Source organism: Orcinus orca, chromosome 15, assembly GCF_937001465.1.
Source record: "Orcinus orca chromosome 15, mOrcOrc1.1, whole genome shotgun sequence".
Taxonomy (NCBI): Eukaryota; Metazoa; Chordata; class Mammalia; order Artiodactyla; family Delphinidae; genus Orcinus; species Orcinus orca.
The window spans coordinates 31,131,144-31,152,902 of NC_064573.1; the positions used below are offsets into that span (position 1 = coordinate 31,131,144).

The window sequence follows — 21,759 nt, forward strand, 5'->3', positions numbered from 1 at the left end:
AGATGGTATTATGCTAATTGAAATAAGTCAGACAGGGAAAGAAAAATATCCTATGATCTTACTTATATGTGGAATACAAAACCCAAAATAAACAACAAAGCAAAGCAAAAACAGACTCGTAGACATGGAGAGCTGACTGATGGTTTCCAGAGGGGAGTTATGTGGAGGATTGGGGAAAATAGGTGAAAGGGATTAAGTGGTACAAACCTCTAGTTATAAAATAAATAATTCATGGTTATACAGCATATATAATATGGTCAATAATACTTTAATAACATTGTATATGTTACTAGATATACCATAGTAATCATTTTGTAAAGTATTTAAATGTTGAATTGCTATGTTGTATATCTGAACCTAACCTAAAATTGTATGTTAACTATACTTCAACATAAAGAGAGAGAGAGTGAAATGAAAACAGAGCCCTCATTGCAGCTCTATTTACAATAGCCAGCACTTGGAAGTAACCTAAATGTCCATCATCACATGAATGGATAAAGAATATGTGGCACATATATACAATGGAATATTAGCCATAAAAAGAAAGGAAACTGAGTTATTTGTAGTGAGGTGGATGGACCTAGAGTCTGTCATACAGAGTGAAGTAAGTCAGGAAGAGAAAAAAAATACTGTATGCTAACACATATATATGGAATCTGAAAAAAAAAAAGGTTCTGAAGAACCTAGGGGAAGGACACAAATAAAGATGCAGACGTAGAGAATTGACGTGAGGACAAGGGGAGGGGGAAGGGTGAGCTGGGATGAAGTGAGAGAGTGTCATGGACTTATATATATTATCAAATGTAAAATAGATAGTTAGTGGGAAGCAGCTGCATAGCACAGGGAGATCAGCTCAGTGCTTTGTGACCACCTAGAGGGGTGGGTTAGGGAGGGTGGGAGGAAGATGCAAGAGGGAGGAGATATGGAGATATATGTATATGTATAGGGGATTCACTTTCTTATAAAGCAGAAATTAATGCACCATTGTAAAGCAATTATACTCCAATAAAGATGCTAAAAAAAAAAAGGAAAACAAAAAAGAAAACAAGGCCCAGGATAAGAAAAGTTCACAGACAAAAGGAGGAGATAGAGGGATAATATAATAGTAATAACAGCAAAAAGGGTCAAAAGGAAGCAAATTTCTGTGACTACTAACCTGCAATTTGCTAATAGACTACTAAATTATGTTTTAAAATTTTTCTATTCAAAAGAATTTATTTTTGCTTTCTCCTGTTCTCTGTCACCTCTCTTCTTTCCCTCCTTTCTCACTCATCTCTTCCTAACTTATTCCTTTCTCTATAGTCTTGTTATTCTTTTCCCAATTTTTCACCTCTTCACTCTGTTTTTTCATCTATGTTGTTTTCTTTTTTTCTTCTCTTATACTTTGGCTCTTTGGACATTAAACAAATATTTTGATAAAGTTCATAATTTTCTAGAACATCAGTTGGGCTCATCAGCAATTCTGGGAGCCATGACTATACATCAAATGGACTAAATGTGGTTTGGTGCCCAAAGTTAATTAGTAGGTTATATTGATACTTAAATTAAAAAAAAAATGATTCCTGTGAAAGATGGGGAGAAGGAAAATATGCAAACCAGACTAAATTAATTTCTAACTAATCTGTGTTATTGTGAACTGTTACCTAAAAAGATAACATTTTAATAGTGATGATTTGATGTAATAAACTACCATTGACTTTTTCTTTCTCCAGATTATGGATACCTTCTCAGGTATCAAATGGTAGTTATTAAGTTAAACTTTATAATTTCTTCTCTTTTTTCTTCCTTGCCACTATTAAATCAATACCATCAAAATCTGATCTTAATTTCCCCAATATTTCTCATCAGTATGTGTCTTGCTTTCCAAGGTGAGATACTGAGAAGAGAGACAAAACAGCATAGTCATTACATGATTTTAGAGGCTTAGGTAGGCAAACAGATGATTTTTCACTCTTTTATTAATTTCCTGTAGTAGATAAGGATCTTTGGTTATATTCACACATATAAGTATTTTAAAAAGCTATCTCCTCAAGAGAAGTCACAAAAGGATTTTATTTAAAAGTATGCTATGAGAAATTGTTATTAGTTTTTCACCCGAGAGAAAGTATGTGTTTGTGAAAGGGAGAGGGGAAAACAGATAAGCAGATGAATACTAAGTTTGTGAAGAACTGAGTACTGAAAGGTAAAAAAGGTTTGCATAAGGCAAGAATAAGTATGTCAAAGACACATTTCACCATCAATTTTTTTATTTTGCACATTTGTATTGCTATACTTGACTTTTGGCAGTGGAAATGGTACTCTATGCAGAATGAGTTCAATAAAATGGAGATTAGAGCTATTTCTGCTGTAGTAGTGAATTGTTCCTTAGCATGGAATAATTGGAAGGAAGCTTAAAGGTCATGGAGTTATAAACGTTCCCAACCTTACCCTTCCAATCTGATGTTAAATAATGGTTCCAGTCCCCTGAACTTCACTTCACCCTAACTGTATTATATAAGTATATATATATATATATATATATATATGAAGTTCAAGAAGTTCACATTTCACATACATTTTCCTTTTATAATCTTTATGCAGAGCCAATTCCTAATACTTTCAATTCTAATAATAATCATCTATTTTTATAGTATCTGTACCTGAGTAAAGAAATAGTTCAGAACTGGTGGCTTACTGTAAATCCAAGGTGGAAGTGCAACTCTTTGACTATGAGATAGAAGTGAAACTGACTAGATATTTGAAAAGTTAAAGGTCAAAGGAATACTCAATTTTTGGAAAACAATTTAAAACATAGATGCATAATAAATTATACACACTCTATCTCCAATTTAATATACTTTTCTGCTTTATGTCCAATTGCCAGTCATAGTTTCCTTCCTTACATGAATCTACTTTAATATCTACACTAATTTGTTTGTGTATATGTCCTTGAAAATATAATTGTCCTTGTAAAATATGCAGCAATGTTAAGTGCACACACACCCAGAGTTTTGGGTAAACTTTTTTTTGACACGTAACATATAAAGACTTAAACAAAAGACATGACACCATAAAACTCCTAGAAGAAAACATAGGCAAAACATTGTCTAAAATATATCATACCAATGTTTTCTTAGGTCAGTCTCCCAAGGCAATAGAAATAAAACAAAATTAAACAAATGGGACCTAATCAAACTGACATGCTTTTGCACAGCAAAGGAAACCATAAACAAGACAAAAAGACAACATACAAAAAGGGGGAAAATATTGCAAACAATGTGACTGACAAGGGATTAATTTCCAAAATATACAAACAGCTCATACAACTCAACAACAAAGAAAGAAGCAACCTAATTGAAAAATCAGCAGAAGACCTACATAGGCATTTCTCCAAAGAAGAAATACAAATGGCTAATAGCACATGAAAAGATGCTCAACATTGTTAATTATTAGAGAAATGCAAATCAAAACTACAATGAAGTACCACCTCACACTGATCAGAATGGCCATATTAAAACGTCTACAAATAAAATGCTGGAGAGGATGTGGAGAAAAGGGAACACTCCTACACTGTTTTGGGGGATGTAATTTGGTACAGTCACTATGGAAAACAGTATGAAGTTTCCTCAGAAAACTAAAAATAGAATTATGATCAGGCAATCCCATTCCTGGGCATACATCCGGACAAAACTCTAATTCAAAAAAATACATGCACCTCCATGTTCATAGCAGCACTATTCACAATATCCAAGACGTGGGAACAACATAAATGTCCATCAGCAGATGAACAGATAAAGAAAACATGATACATATATACAATGGAATATTACTCAGCCATAAAAAGTACAAAATAATGCCATTTGCAGCAGCATGGATGCAACTAGAGATGATCATACTATTTGAAGAAAGTCAGAAAGAGAAAGAAAAATAGCATATGGTATCACTTATATGTGAAATCTAAAATATGACACAAATGAACCTATGAAATAGAAACAGACTCACACAGAGAACAGACTTGTGGTTGCCAAGGTGGAAGGGCTTGGGGGAAGGATGGGGTGGGAGTTTGTGGTTAGCTGATATGAGGTATTATATATAGAATGGATAAACAACAAGGTCCTACTGTATAGCACAGAGAACTATATTCCATATCCTATGATAGGTCATAATGGAAAAGAATATATATATAAAAGAATGTATATATATGTATAACTGAATAACTTTGCTGTGCAGCAGAAATTAAAACAATTTTGTAAATCAACTATAATAAAAATTTTAAAAAATAGAACACAGGTTGTAACTGAGTAACTCAATGAGTTAAAAAAAAGATTCACCATCTACTGACCAGATCAAGACATAGAATATTAATGCCAAAGAAATCTGTCTGTGCTCCATCTCAGTTATTGCCTCCTTCATAGATAATCACCATATGACTTCTATTAACACTGAGTTTTTATTTTTTTGAAATTTAAATAAGTGGATCTTATAGTGTTTATACTTTTCTATCTGGTTTCTTTCATTCAACATAATGTTTATGAGATTCACCCTTGTTATATATAGTAGCATTTTGTTCCTTTTCATTTCTGTATAGTATTATAGTGTATAAAGTGTTTATTCAATTTAGTGTGGATAGGAAAGGTAAGATGTTGCCAATTTTTGGCTACTGCAAATAATGCTGTTATGAACATTTTTTGTACTTGGGTGTAGTAATTTCAGTTTAGAATTTAACCACAGGTGGAATTACAGGGCCATAGCACATGTCTGTGTTCTGCTTTAGTAAATATTGTCAAACAGTTTTCAAAATATTTGTAACAATATAAAAGCCAAAAAATCAGTGAATAAGATTTCATATTACCTCACATTCTTATCAACACTTTGTATCATCTTCCCCTACACTTTTAGGCCTTTTGGTGGGTGTATAGTACTATCTCTTGTGGGAGGTTTTAATTTGTATTTTTCTGATGACTGCTGCTGCAAAGCTCTTTTCATTGATCATTAGCCATTAAGACATATCTTTCTTAGTGAAGTGCCTATAATAGGGCTTTTGTCCATTTTTAATTGGGATGTTTGTCTTTTAAAACTGAGTTTTCTTTACATATTTCTGTATACAATACCTATGTCAGAAATATTCATTGCAAATATATTCTCTAAGTCCTGCTCTATGGCTTGTCTTTTTTGCTGTGTTTTTCATTTGTAATTTTTACTTTTCCCTCTTTTCTTTCTTGTAAATATTGCCAGGAATTATCAATAAGATTAATGTTCTCAAATAAATTATTTTAGATTTTTGAGCTCTCTTTATGTAGTATTTTAAAAATTGTATTAATTTATTTTATATCATTTTTTCCTTCTCAACATTTCTTGCATAGAATTGCTTTTGTTTCTATTTTTCCCAATAAAGAGTTAAATTATTGTTTTCCAGAATCTTTTCTATTCTAATATGTGCATTTAAGACCACATACTCTCGGTAGTGTATATATGTCCATGCCTCTCTCTCGCTTTGTCACAGCTCACCCTTCCACCTCCCCATATCCTCAAGTCTGTTCTCCAGTAGGTCTGTGTCTTTATTCCTGTCTTAACCCTAGGTTCTTCATGACATTTTTTTCTTAAATTCCATATATATGTTTTAGCATACAGTATTTGTCTTTCTCTTTCTGACTTACTTCACTCTGTATGACAGACTCTAGGTCTATCCTCCTCATTACAAATAGCTCAATTTCGTTTCTTTTTATGTCTGAGTAATATTCCATTATATATATGTGCCACATCTTCTTTATCCATTCATCCGATGATGGACACTTAGGTTGTTTCCATCCCTGGGCTATTGTAAATAGAGCTGCAATGAATATTTTGGTACATGACTCTTTTTGAATTATTGTTTTCTCAGGGATATGCCCAGTAGTGGGATTCCTGGGTCATATGGTAGTTCTATTTGTAGTTTTTTAAGGAACCTCCATACTGTTCTCCATAGTGGCTGTACCAATTCACATTCCCACTAGCAGTGCAGGAGTGTTCCCTTTTCTCCACACCCTCTCCAGCATTTATTGTTTCTAGATTTTTTGTTGATGGCCATTCTGACTGGTGTGAGATGATATCTCATTGTAGTTTTGATTTGCATTTCCCTAATGATTAATGATGTTGAGCATTCTTTCAGGTGTTTGTTGGCAGTCTGTATATCTTCTTTGGATAAATGTCTATTTAGGTCTTCCGCCCATTTTTGGATTGGGTTGTTTGTTTTTTTGTTATTGAGCTGCATGAGCTGCTTGTAAATTTTGGAAATTAATCCTTTGTCAGTTGCTTCATTTGCAAATATTTTCTCCCATTCCAAACCTAAGGTAGATAGCTAGTGGGAAGCAGCTGCATAGCACAGGGATATCAGCTCCGTGCTTTGTGACTGCCTGGAGGGATGGGATAGGGAGGGTGGGAGAGAGGGAGATGCAAGAGGGAAGAGATATGGGAACATATGTATATGTATAAATGATTCACTTTGTTATAAATCAGAAACTAACACACCATTGTAAAGAAACTATACCCCAATAAAGATGTTTAAAAAAAAGACCACATACTCTCTCATCATTTTTTAAGCTCTATTTCACATAATTTAATATATGTTGTAATTATCATTCATTTGAAACTTTTCCCCTAATTTCTACTGAGATTTCTTTGTGACCCATGGGTTATTTACATGTTTCATGCTTAGTTTTCAAACAATAAGTGGTTTTATAGATAGCTTACTGTACTATTTCCTGCTTAATATCTCTGTGAACAAACTGAATTATTTCAGTCTTTTGAGGTGTTTTGAAACATTTAATGGTTACCTCATGATCAATTTTACTAAATGTTCCATATTTACTTGTAAAAATTACTAGGTATTTTTAATTAGCTCAAATTTATTAATTTGTTTAGGTACTGTGTATCTGTACTGATTTTTGTCTGCTGCTATCAGTTATGAAAAAGTTTTGAAAAAATTTCCTCTATGATGTGGATTTGTCTATTTCTCATATTATGACAATTCAATCCCCCATCTTTTAATAGGAAAATTTAGTCCATTTCAGTTAATTTTTGTGTTATTATCCTCCAAATTTTCATTTGTATTCACTGGGCCACATGTTTCTTTCTTTTTTCTACCTTTTTTTTTCTTTTACTTTTTATTAGCTCTTTTGCACTTACTAACTTCTTACGTACATTTTTTCCCCTGATACTCATTTGGAGTTACCCTGGAGATTAAAAGTTAAATATAAATTATTACTATTACCATTTCCAAGATTTAAAACATGAGAACTCAACTTATTCCCTCTTAGTCTTTGAAACATTGTTAGCCATACATTACAATTCTACATATATTTTGTATATCACAATACATTTTTATTCTTTTAAACAGTTAATATTCATTTATACTTAGACACATATTAACCCTTTCTGTGTTCTTTGTTTTACTCTGCATTTCAGTGTTTTGGTCTGTGATCATTTTCCTTCACTTAGTTAACATTTGCTGGCAATAAATACTCTCGTCTTCTGCTTTTCTAGAAATGTCTTTCTTTCATCTTGATTTTTGCTAGGATAAATTTCTAGATAGATGGTTGTTTTCTTTTATCATTTTAGAGTTATTCAATTGTCTTCAGACTTCTTTCACATCTATTGAGATGTCAGATGAATGTTACTGCTCCTTTTTAAGGTAATATATATGTTTATTGTTGGAAGAAGGATAAGAGAAGTCTCACTTAGGAATAGATTGGAATAGGGATGATGGGTGTGTTGTGAGGAGCTAGCAAGAAATACCTTCAAAGTAAATGTAAACAGGGCAGACTTCTAGAATGGCTCCAGGTCAAATTCTTGTTGAAGAACCAATATCCAACAACTAGAGAAGTTGCTTCAAAGACCACAACCTAAAAACAGGCCTGGAATGTAAAAATAAAATGAAGCCAAGAGATATGAAAAAATTGGTGCCAAGATCATGAACAAATGTGAAACTTGTGGAATATTTGAGGGGAGAATTAGTGGAGGCCTCTGGTTTACCTTTTTGGAAATTCTTGGCATGTAACCAAGGATATGTCAAGCTGAATTAAAGGACTTCACTAGAGATAGTGTTATAAAAATTTTAATTAGAATAGATCCATGAGTGCTGGTAAGTCAGAAACTTCATAGTATAAATGAAACTCTCTTAAATGGGAAAAAAGATGTGGACAGTTCATAGGAGAAGGAAGAATGCAATCTGAGTGTATCATAATGAATCTACAGTTATGAAGAACAAGAACGGGATAGAGAATGATGGCTGTGGAATAGTGCTGACCAAGTTTGGTAGGAAGTACCAAGTAAAAGAAAAAGAAATATGATTACAATTATGATCTGAAAAGTTTCTGCCCAGTTCTAAAGGAAGGGCTATTTTCTCTATGGTCTTTAAGCTCCATGACAGCAAGGATCATTTTTATCATCTTGACCAGCATAAATCCCCTACTTAGGTAAAACCTAGGAGGTATTACATATTTCATAAGGATGTGTTGAAAGAAGAAAAGAAGAAAGGAAGAAAGTTTATTGGCTTTTTTTTTTTTTTTTTTGGTTTAAGCTAATGAGTTTTTCACTCATGAGCCATCAGAGCCCAATTTAGCTTGGTACATAGTAAGTGCTGAATAGTTTGAAGAAAAACAAATATAGAACTTGTGCATGTGAAGGGATTTCTGTAATACCAATTGGGAAAGGATTTGTCTTGTAGAATTTTGACTTGAGTATGCTTGTAATACAAATCTATTCCTTTAACATTAGAGCTAGCATTCTTAATAGAATGATATGGAACATTAAACCCATTATCCATTATCATATACTTCATTCTACTCTACCTGTAGACCAGTAAAATGCCTTTGTATTACTAATCTGGGTATTACTAAAGATTACTGAATACTGAAGATCATTGAAACATTTTCAAAACTTTTTGAAATTTTATTTTGCTTAGCAGGAAGTTCTAAACACATCCACCAATAATATTTTTAAGGAAAGAAATAGAGAAAATATAGACTAAATTATATAATTAATAAGCCATAAAAATAAAGTTTAAAAATTAAACTGTATATTAAATAGAAATAAGAAAAATAAGTAAAATTAATAAAAATGATCATGTAATTATTTAACAATAATCTTTAAAATCAACTGGATTTCTTAAGGCCAAATTGAATTCAAGTGTTCTGCTCATTGTTTCTCAAAATATCTATACATATTTGCAATCAGAAATAAAATAGGGTAAACGCTGAAGCACTTCAACAGTCAAAGAATCACTTTGAAGTAAACAATGCCACTTGTACAGATGCGTTTGTTTCCCAGGGCAGGAACTTGCTTGAGACTGTGTGTTTTGGGTGGCAATAAGGTGGTTACCTAGCAACTACCCCTCCTCCCAAATCAATGCTGCAAGAGTGGTATTGTTTACGTCAGCGAATTGATTACTTGTTTGCTGGATCTAAAGAGAATGTAATACAGTGGTAGGGTGTGAATCTCAATCACAAGAAACTTACAGGTTTTTCCTCTACGTTGGGTCAACTTCCCACTCCTCATCTGGTGCTGCTGGAAGTTTGTCTAAAGAGATTAGATAATGAGTAATATGCTATGCATCATATGAAAATGAGGGAAACATCTGACATTTTAATTAATAATATTTATTTTCAGTTTGCTTTTAAAGCAAACAATGAAAGGGTTACTATATCCATAATAACATTAGCTCTGGGCAAGAGGTAATTTTATCACAATGTGTCCTCAGAAATGAGACAGCCCAGGGTAAGGTGGGGTTCTGTAGAAACAGAGTTTAACCAATCTAGACAGGTTTTGGATGATAGCATTTTACCACCTGAAGGTAAAATTAATGAGATATTAATTTATATAGAACACATATATAAGGTACTTATGTTTACAAGTGAGTATAACCGTATGTAGAAATAGCTTAGTTGGAAAACATATTTTAGTAAACGTCACACCATATGTTTTGTTTACCTGCGATACATATCACAAAAAAATGCCACTCTCTCTTTCATCTGTCTAATGGATATTTATTCATAGGGACAATCTCACCAGTGCATGCAAAATCAAGAAAGCAAGTAATCTGAATGAAATGGAAAGATGAAGACAGAAAACACAAATTTTGCTTATGGAAAAATTGAATACAGTAAGTTAGTTTGTATGTTTTCATAGCAGGAAGATATAAGCTAAAGAAAAAAATCTGTTAGAAGAATGCTAAAATGCCAAGTATGTGGGAGTGAGTAGAAAGGGAAAGAAGAGGGACATAGGTTTATAAAATTTTCCATGATGTAAAAGACTGAAGCCAATTTCTCCCCAGACACAGTCCTGACATTCAGAGCAGCTGCTTTCCAGTATGCAGGAAACTGTCACTTGTACAGTAGCTTTATGGACTAACCCCATACCCATTCTTCCCCCATCCCAGCACACACTGAATGTCATTTGCTCACTGAGCCCCAGAGAAGAGGAATTCTTTGCGGACCAATAATTGAAAGTTGAAGTTACAGCCTCAGTTCTCTTCTGGAAAATTGCTAATGCTTGTTTTAAAAAGTCACACTCTTCAGACTAAAATTAATCAGAATCTGACACCGTATTTTCTGAGTTCCTCAACCCTGGGAATATCATCAGTTCAGAAAAAATATGTTTTCCTTTGAAAATAACCAATAATTATCAATGTCATTTTAGATTTTGGTATGATTCTTGTAACTATTTTCCACAAACATATTAGACTTTTAACCAGAAATGACATTCCAAAAACAATCTCATTATATGTAAAAGTCAAAACTGTGAGTTGGAATACAGAAGGGATTATTCCCATCTGTCCCTAAGTACTTTAAGTGGTCCAATGTCAAATATTAAAGGAAGAGAGCTAAGAGACAGATTGAGCAACAGAATCAACAAAATGTTTAGACTAATAATTTATTAGAAAATAAGTGATAATGATAGGAAAACTGTTATCTTATTTCAAATGGATCAATGTGCAGTGAGGTTTTTTTCTAATATAGGTATAATATGTCAAACAAAAATGTAAATAGCAAGAAAATATAGATTTGCATTTTACAGTGGATCACTGATGCAGAAATTTCTCTCTTTTTACTCTGTCCTCAAATCGCCTCTGTAAATTATATTATTCTGATAACACAGACACATTTTTACTGATCTAGATGATCAGATTTTATATCAGGAATTGACATCGATGAGTTTCGAGACATCTCTATGTACCTCTGAGCCCTCACAGAATAGAAAATGTAGTCCAACAGTTAAGATAATTGATGAATGTGTGTTGAATTCTCAGGAGGGAAGGGAAGAAGAAAGAATGAAGAGTAGAGGAGAGGCTTGGAGGAGGGAGGTGCTGATTTCAACCCTGTAGCGTCAGGATTGCGTCAATTCGGGTTTCAGCCACCTCTAGAGTCTCAGAGACAAGCGTCTCTGAAGAGCCAAAACAGGAAGAGGGGTGGCAAATCACTGTGCGAGGGCGAGTGGATCTCCCTCTTTGCCTCCTCCCTATTCCAGGCTTAGGTCCCCTGAGCTTTGCGCCGTTGTTTTCAGCATTAGGAAAAGCCCTGTCGCTTCACATCCAGGCAAGTGAACCAAGATAGGGAGTTTCCGTTCAGCACCTCGGACAGAATACGCAGCAAAAAATGGCTCCGATCGCTACCAGCCGGGAAGAATTTGGTAAGCAAGTTACTCCGCTTATAACTGTGGTTGTTCCTTAAATACTCTGGGGTGATGTGTTGTGTGTGTGTGTGTGTGTGTGTGTGCGCGCGCGCGCGCGTGTGTGTGTTTGTGTATGTGTGTGTTCGCGGGATGTTGAACATAGATTTCCCAGGTAGAAAAATGAGAACTGTAAAAGGGCAATAGTGGCTTATCTCTGTGGTTTCTCCCTTCCTTGATATCTTTCTCCTTAAAATTGCTTTCTGCCAGGGCGATTTTACATCCAAGAAGTTCCTAATCATTCAGGTAGCGCTGTAAATTGCAGCACGCGCTAAGTAAAGAGGTCTGTTTTCTTGTTGGTGTCATTAATTCTGCAGGTGATTTCTATTTGTACATAAACCTGTGTTTATCTTATTGGAGGAAGCCAGATGTTTCTGTGATTATATAAAGGTTTGATCTTGGTATAAAATAACTTGAACATTGGGCATTTAGAATGTATATTTTATTGCAGAGTGTACCATAAGGTATTTTTTTCTCTGCTATGTTTTTGTTGTATCCTTGAAATATTTTGCTAACGAAAGACAGAGAATCCTATGATACTAGGGTTAAAGGGATATTCAAAATTAACTAGCTGAGCCCATTCCATTTCACAGGAGAGGTAACTGGAGCCCAGAGAGATAAGGGAAATTTTGCAAGTCAGTTAGCTAAAAGCTACTGGAAACTATACTTAGGACTTATATTTTCCTGTTCAATTTCCCTTTTCCTATAACAGATTTTTAGCACCATTACTCTCCTCTTTTACAGTAAAAAAAGAAAAGGAAAAAAATCAGATTTACTTCTTCAAATAGAAAAGTAGTATTTTTAGGTCCCATTATATTCCAAAGGCAAGAGATTTGAGTTTTACTTTACATGTATTTGGAAATATCAGGGAATTTATAGAAGTTTGTTATGAAACTGAGTGAAATGACTGAGATCTTTGCTCTCAAAAGCTTAGGACCTTAACAGTAGAGAATACACAGGGAGTAGATGAGCCCTTCTATATTATATTGAATATTTTGCCATTTGACATGAATATTAAACACAGAAAATTTGTGATATTATATTCAGAAATGAATTTCTTTCACAGCTGTCTGTTTGAGTGATTGAGTTTATATTGTTGTGATATGATATGTATTCCCAATTTCTGATTTGAAAATCAGACAAATATTTGAATACTGAGGAATTTTCAGAGGCTATGCTAGTTAAAAATATGTTCTAGTGTTGGCATTGTTTATTTAGGAAAAAAATTTTTTTATATTCCTTTTTTAAAAATTATTTTTCCTGCATTGACTAAAGAATCAAGAATAGTTCATGACTTTGCTTTTGCTCCCTGGCCTTGGATTATTAGGTAGTCCAGGAGTGGTTTTTTTTTCTTCTCTCCACAAAGACTTAAATAGAAGGAAAAATTGAAAAGCTGGTACTAAGTTTAGCTGATGATTTTTAGCTCTCACCTCATTCTTCTTCTGTAGCATTCCCTGCTTTTTCTATCTGGAAAATTCAAAGTTCACCTTTATACAATTCAGTTATTTGATATAATTAAACTACAGAATTTTTTATTGTTGTATTTGCTTTTTTATTTTCTTAGACATTTTTGCTCTTGTCATTTCTTAATCTTATATTATTTGAGTTCAGTTTTGTGATTATGAAGTAGATAGGCAGAAGTTTGGGGGATTAGGGAGGGGAGAAACAAAAGATTGTTCTTTCAAGGTTAGTTAAACAAGCCTTAACCCTTTCCTGACTGGAACTTTTAACTTTATTATTCACTATTTGGGATTTAAAAATAGACTGGAATGGAGCTAAAGGCAGATATTATAACGTTAATTATATTAGTTTTGATTATATTAAACATTGACTCAACTGATACACTGTGTCCAGATATAGTAATACTGCTTTTACTTACACAGTGTTACTTATTATTTGTTGGAGAATATACTTACATATGTAACATGATGAACTTATTATTTGTTGGAGAATATACTTACATATGGAACATGGTGAGCTTCATGCATAATCAGTGTTACCTAATGTCAGTAATTTAATGTGTCCTCATTCAAGGAACAAATGCCAGTTTCAATTTGATTGCCATTTGCCATGTGGAAATGTGCTAGGAAAAAAATCAGTTATGGATAAAACTGAACTCTAAATTATCTCTACACACTCTTCTCATTACATGTTAAAGAATGATAATTCATTTATAACAATTGTTTGGGTTTTATCCTTTTTAGGTAATTAATTTGTACTTTGGATGATTCAGTGTTTGAAGAATTTTGGGTCAGCATATGAGTTTGTAGTCTTATAAGTTGTATACTATTAATAAACTGTTCATATTTTTGTTCTTTTTCCCTAATATGTGTACATTTCTTTTACCACTGTTCTATAATTTGGATGGAAATTATTAATGACTTTGTGACAATTGAAGATAATTTTCCATAATTTCTGTCAGTATTTGAAGAATATGCACTTAGAGCTACATAGTAAGACTTGATGCTTCTGGAAACCCTCAAAATGTCAATGAAAACATAATGAAATTAGTACTGACTCATCATGCTGTAGTTGACTCATGTTATCTGAGAAAACGAAGGTAGGTCAGGGTCATTTAGCATTCTCCCATCCCTGGCCCAGCCCCAGTTTCATCTTTTCATTTTATTTGTGAAAAATTACTACAATGAAGGATTTTCTGTCATACTGTATTTATTCTTTATGTGTTACAAATGTGTTTATTCCTGAAGGTGACATGAAATAGGTACATAATTCACCCAGAACAGTTGGAAAGCAATTCAATCTGTGCAACCTACAGCAACTGCCAGCTTTAGGATGCTTTTCAAATAGGGTGTCTCCAACTCTGCCCAATTAATGCATGTTATTGGTCATTTGATTTTTCAGATGAAATCCCCACAGTGGTGGGGATCTTCAGTGCATTTGGCCTGGTCTTCACAGTCTCTCTGTTTGCATGGATCTGCTGTCAGAGAAAATCATCCAAATCTAACAAGACTCCTCCATATAAGTTTGTGCATGTGCTAAAGGGAGTTGATATTTATCCTGAAAACCTAAACAGCAAAAAGAAGTTTGGAACAGATGAGAAAAATGAAGTAAAGAATAAACCAGCTGGGCCAAAGAATTCTTTGCATCTTGATCTTGAGAAGAGAGATCTAAATGGCAATTTTCCCAAAACAAACCTCAAAGCTGGCAGTCCTGACCTGGAGAATGTGACCCCAAAGCTTTTCTCAGAAGGGGAAAAAGAGGCAGTTTCCTCTGATAGCTTAAAGTCCAGCACTTCTCTTACTTCAGATGAGAAACAAGAGAAGCTGGGAACCCTCTTCTTCTCCTTAGAGTATAACTTTGAGAAGAAAACATTTGTGGTAAATATTAAAGAAGCCCGTGGCTTGCCAGCCATGGATGAGCAGTCGATGACCTCTGATCCATACATCAAAATGATGATTCTCCCAGAGAAGAAGCATAAAGTGAAAACCAGAGTTCTGAGAAAGACCTTGGACCCAGCTTTTGATGAGACCTTTACATTCTATGGAATACCCTACACTCAGATCCAAGAGTTGGCCTTGCACTTCACAATCTTGAGTTTTGATAGGTTTTCAAGAGATGATATAATTGGAGAAGTCCTTATTCCTCTCACAGGAATTGAATTAACTGATGGAAAAAAGTTAATGAACAGAGAGATTATCAAGAGAAATGTTAGGGTAATTCATTTTTAGTGCTTAACATATTTATAAACAATCTTTTCTGTAGCTTTTTTGTATCTAGGGGAGTTTTATTAAAATGATGTCTTATACATATCATCTTTACCATGTTTAACTATTATTAATCATAATCAAATGAGGAGCAGGGGGATAGAGTAGATGAAAGAAATTTTAACCCACAACTGAAATGCATAAAGTATCTTAATGATATAAAATAAAAAGGAATCCTTTATGGATTTATTTAAATATCATTTATATAAATATTTTTATTAATTTCTGTCACAAGTATTTTGACTAAGATTGTCACTAAAATGCAGACAAATATTTCTTACTCATAAGAAAGTTAAAAATATATTTCAATGTCAACATAACTGAATTTGAAATTGAAAATTAAGTCAGTTCATTTTGAGTATTTGAAGTTCTAATGACTTCATAGAATTGCTTTTTAAGGAAGAGATATCTCATTATATTGAATTACAAATATTCACCTTTATGTTGTATAACAGGAAGTGAGTTACTCGGCCTTTGCAGTTATGCTACTTTGGTAGTTCTGGAATTATTAGAAAATGATAAGACATCAATTAATCAAATCTAAATGTATTTTCCCTTTAAATATGGAGCTCATTTGATTCCAGTTGTGGTATTTCAGAATAACTGGTGTTTATAAGGCATAATTCTATAGAATAGCATAAAGTTTGTTTTGACCACATCCTCACCTTTTCTGTTGAAATTAATGGAAGTCAAGATCAAGAAATATTAAGTAGTTTGAGTCACCTAACTGTTTAGTGGCACAGTGGGAATAAAGAATTGTTCCCTACTCTTATTCTTCTTGGAGTGCTTATTCATACAGTTACCCCATGTCAGCTTTTATATAAATACATATTGAAGTTTTAGGAGCTCTGGGCAACCATCATTCTTAGTTATACCAAGTTTACTTTTTGTTACTTTCAGTTAGAACTTGTACTTTGAGTTCTTGGTCATCTTATCTAATGTTAAAGTAAAAATAAGATCTAAGTATTATGCAAAGAAAAACCCTATGATACTGTTCAGAGACAAAGCTTTAAATATTCTGAATCAATTCTCTCCAATATTTAATTCATTCCTTGGATTAAAGGAGGACTCTGGGTGTGGTGGGAGAAGAGAATTTTAACTCCATCAGTCCTCTGGGCTAAGAGAGTGGTGGGTGTCAGACTAAATTTCAGGTTTTCTGAATTCAAATTCTAATAATGTCTGTGCTAAAGAATTTGAAATCAAATCAAACTTGAGTCACTTTACCATATACAGATCCATTCAAATAATTAGATAATTTTCATTACCATTAATAACTTCAAAAAGTGGAGAGTTAATTAAAAAGCAAAAACTAAAAATACCTCTGTGTAAGATATATTTTAAATATCACCCTTTAAAACATTTCTAGTAATGGGTGTGGCTAACTCATTACGAATTTTAACATTCTGTAGTACCTAAAAAGACCACAAGATGGCAGTAGTTGTTTTAGAAGATGATGGTACTGCACAAAAGCTTTTAGTTACTCTTTGATTCTTTAGCATATTAAAGTAAAATAAGTAGGAAAATTACAGTTAAATAACAATGCTATTATAGTGCTTTAAAAATTAATATAAGTATAAATTTCAAAACTAAAGAATAATAAAAACATATTTATCTCATATCTCTCTTTGTTTAGAAGTCTTCAGGACGTGGTGAGTTACTGATCTCTCTCTGCTATCAGTCCATCACAAACACTCTCACTGTGGTTGTTTTAAAAGCTCGGCACCTGCCTAAATCTGATGTGTCTGGACTTTCAGGTAAGAATGTTTTTGAAAAACTCAGGCTCAGTGTAGAAATGAGCAATATATTGGGCAAAATAGTTAACAACTAACATTGGACTATGATTTAGATTCACCCTTTATTCACAATCACAAATTATGTGATTGTTTTTGTTTCTCATTTTATGGAATAAATGTGTGAGCCGAGGCCATTATCAAGAAGAAGAAAACTGCATAGTTCTAAGATCCAGTACAAAGTTAGTATGTCGTAGATGTCTGACTGAATGGAGTTGAAGCAGAAAGCAGTGATAAATGCAGAAGTGAGGCCATTGCCAAAAACACAGTGATGGAAATAAAATTAAGGTTTAGGAAAAGTTCTTAATTTTACTATTTTAAATGAGCCTGCCTACCCTTACATTTCTATTATTTTTATTATCTTTCCTTTAATTCCTTATGTGTCTGTTGTCTGCTTTAAGAATTAGCTTTTAGTTTTGTGACTAATTTTTACCAAAAAAAAAAAAATTGCTGTATAGTACAATGAGAAAGAGCATAAGACCTATCGTTTAAAATGATCTGAGTTCAAATCCTAACCCTTCCATTTCTTAGCATCGTAACATTGGGTATGTTTCTTAAACTCTACACAAACTGGATATAATAGTACTTACCTTGAAGGAAATTATGAGGTCTGGAAATATATATTTCATTAAATATCATCCAGTGCTATTATTAGTTGTAGTTTTATTATTAGATAATGGAGATTAAAAACATGGTCTCAAAGATTTAGGTTAGGAAGTTAAAATGACTCATGCAACCAGAAAAGGGCAAAATAATATAATTAAATGTGTGATAAAGTAGCATGATCTTAAAATTCACAGGATACAGGTGACACAGGAAATATCAATACTGGGTAACAGGAAACAAACACAGCAAGTGGATAAAGAACCACAAAAAAATTAAAGCCAAAAATGGCACTGTCATTGTGAATTCTAAATGCCCATTCCCCCATTCAAAAGAGAAAGCCCATGCTCAGAGAATTAGTGAGATTTATCCAAAGTCATACAACTCAGTAAAGATAGATGTGTAATATTTTTTCCTTCTATTCCATTCTCTGGAATGAATTATTAGTAATCAGAATGTGTCATTAGAACATTCTATTTTCTTCCACTTTATGTTATCTCTTCATCCTTCCATTACAGTTCTTTCCCGTCCTCCACTATCTCTTGTGTTGTACATTCTTACTTATTTTCAATTTATTGACAATACAGAAGCCAAGCTTTATCCATGTTTTCACTTTGTTCTGACTCATATTCGTTATAATCACATTTTATTAGCATCTCTAAGGCACCCTTATCTTGAGATCAGCTTTCCAGCCAAGTCTTGTCAGTACAATCTGTGTTGTTTCCCATTGCAGATCCCTATGTCAAAGTGAACCTGTACCATGCCAAAAAGAGAATCTCCAAAAAGAAGACTCATGTGAAGAAATGCACCCCCAATGCAGTGTTCAATGAACTGTTTGTCTTTGACATTCCCTGTGAGGGTCTTGAAGAGATAAGTGTTGAATTTCTGGTTTTGGATTCTGAAAGGGAATCCCAAAATGAGGTAATTGGGCGGTTGGTCCTGGGAGCAGCAGCAGAAGGAGCCAGTGGAGAGCACTGGAAGGAGATTTGTGACTATCCCAGGAGACAAATTGCCAAGTGGCATGTGCTCTGTGATGGTTAGCATCCTAGCCAAGATGAGTTGGAACTTAATGATTTTTACTAGGCAAGAAGAAATTTTCTTTCTTTTTTTTTTCTGATACATGATTGCAAGCTTGTGAAAGCTTTTTTGTTGTTGTTGTTAGAAATGTATTGAATTATCAGACCAGAAAGTAACTGTAAATGTGTATCATGATAATTTACTCTTTATTAGAGAAGTTGGATAAATTTTCATAAGATATTCAATTTCCCCTGAAGGTTACCAGTTATATAAATAAGAGTAGCCAAACATTTTAGGAATACTGCTCTGCAGGCCCGAGTTATGGCTGTGGTGATGATCTCATTGGAACATGTCACTGGAAGTCAATGTGGTTTTTAGGATTTAGAAATGAAAAGCATATCTTCTCTTATGAAAATTCATCCATTGTTCATCAACTGGGGAAATCAATTTTTCTTTAAACCCAAAGATATTAAAGAAATGTTCTCTAGATTATTTTATTAATTATGTCATGTGCAAATGGTTGTCCTGCATATAAAAGTATATGATTATTTCTTTTTGGTCTGTAATTATTTGACACAATTTTATCATAAGAAGGGTAACTTAGGTTTGTTGAAAAAAAAAAGTGAACAAAATGAGAAATCATTTTATCAAAGGGCTGAGTTTAGAATACTATAGCCGAAATATGCTTTCCCCTCGCTAAGTTTACATGTGAGTCAAAAATAAAATATAATCTCACATAAGAACCATGGCCTTGAGTTATTCACTGCTTGTGACAAATGTCAGTGTGGCCTAAGAAAGCCCTATATACTTTTGTGAAGTTGCTGAGTTAGCTAGTGGGTAAAGAAATAAACTTCAGTGAGAAATCCAGTTAGAAATGCTGTTTTCTTATAGGAAATATATATAGTATGCAAGTGTACATTCAAGGTTATCCCTTGAACACAGAAAGGGCATTGGTAACCAAGTCTTCATTCAGCTTGTTCTCTCCCAGAGAGGACTAAGCTACTATTTGAAAAGAAATGAAGACAAAAAAGTTGTGAAGTTGTAATCATCACTGGGTAGAAAGTGTTACTTAACCCAAAAAACTAATAAAAAATAGTTACATGGCAAGTCTAATATACTTTATATATGTTCATACATAATATATTTATCTGTCAAATTAGCACAAGTATGTTTCACTATCTTTTCTAGGCTAATTTGTCTTGAGCTGTTGCCTGTTGACCAGTTTATAAACCTGTATCTTATACATCTTTCCAGTGCCAGGGCTCTGAAATTCATTAAAAATCCATTAAACCCTGTGATTATTTGGAAAGAATTTACTTGAGGTAATGTCACTGTATTTGAGTTTTTAGAAAAGTATGAGTGAAACTCAGGTACAGTTGAATTTTAAATATGCAAGTTAGAAATGAAGTCTACTGAAAAATTTACATTTTGAGTCAGGTTTTGTGTCAGTGCTTTAGCAGTTTTTGAGAATGTGTTTGATATCACAGTGTTTGTAAAATCTATGATAAAGCATTTTCAAAACAACTTATACATGCTTTTTATGACTATTCCTAATGTAAAGAAAATGCTTTACACTCTATATACAAAGATTGAAATCAACCTCTCTTCTTGTGCTTTAAGATGATTTGGGGATTAAACAAGAATATTGTCCAATCATCATCTTCATGCCATCACAAAGTCAACTCATAGCATCTTGGTCCACTCAGTATTTCTGTGAAAGCAATGTGAAATGAATTTTAGTCAGTATATGGTTTGGGGGAGTCATATGGCCTTTTAATATTTGTATATTTGGTATCATGGGTCAAGGAATATAATATATTTTGGAGCTCTGAAACATTGTAAGAAGTCAACCCTAAGTATCCTTCAGAGCTGCCAGAAGTTAATGACGGTACCAAGAAAAGTATTGTTGTTGGAGGAGGGTGAACTTGTTTTTTTAGGGGAACAATGAAACCAAGAACAAATAATTACAAAATTACAATAACTAATTTGTAAATAGTTTTTAGTTCTTAAAATTTAAAGTGTTTCTCGGTGTGAAAAGTTGAGTAAAACTATTTGCAACTGCTGTTAAGAAAAGAAAGAAGAAAAACTAGAAAGGAATTGAAACAGGCAGGGGCATAGTGATCTCATCATTTTCTGAAAATTGTACTGTTTTATATTGTATTACAGTATCTGTGTGATTATCTTGAATTCTGTTACACATTCTGCCCTGTATTAAACATGTAAATTAATTGTTTGTCTGATTAGCGAATCTAACCACCCTAATGGAGAGGTATCCATATTTGAAGAACTGTGTAACTCAGTAACTGATTTTTTCTGATGTTGTAACTTAATAGAAGTGATTTGGAAGGAAGCATGGTATATGAGATGGTGTCTGTTCTTTCGTGCCAGCTTTGTATGATGTTTGTAAGATCATGTTATATGACATGAATAAATGGCTGCTTTTGACCAACCCATTTCAACTCAAAATTTTCTTTAATGGATTAATGGATTCTCTTATTTCTTTCTAAACTCTCGAGTTTCCTTAATAGATCATCTGGCATATATTAAGAAACATAAAGATTCAACACCAAGATCTTCCATATATCTTGTTGTAGTTTGCTTAATCCTCATAACACTCATCCAGGAAAGATATTATCCCTATTCAGAAGCAAACCTGAGACTCAAGGAGCTTTGGCAATTGACTCAAGTACACACGGATGATATGTGAATAGATTTCATTGCATACCTCACTCTTCTCTCTATGCCAGGCCACTCTCCTCCAGGGATCCTAATCAATTGGCTCTGCTAGATTCTTAAAATGTTTCATGCCCACATTCTTGGACTTCTCCTTTCTATATTGTGGTCACTTTTCCATATTTTATTTACCATTTTTAAAAAAACATCTTTATTGGAGTATAATTGCTTTACAATGGTGTGTTAGTTTACCATTTTCACCATTTTTC

The 21,759-nt window shown here is 33.4% G+C and overlaps 1 protein-coding gene across 1 annotated transcript; it reads left to right on the forward strand.

Moving 5' to 3' along the window:
* The first annotated feature begins 11,340 nt into the window (after positions 1 to 11,340).
* Positions 11,341 to 21,270, forward strand: SYT4 (synaptotagmin 4). Its single transcript, XM_004285506.3, has 4 exons — positions 11,341 to 11,643; positions 14,545 to 15,356; positions 17,041 to 17,161; positions 18,534 to 21,270. Exons 1-4 carry the CDS (start codon positions 11,610 to 11,612, stop codon positions 18,839 to 18,841), a joined length of 1,275 nt encoding a protein of 424 aa, XP_004285554.1. The 5' UTR covers positions 11,341 to 11,609; the 3' UTR covers positions 18,842 to 21,270.
* Positions 21,271 to 21,759: the final 489 nt, after the last annotated feature.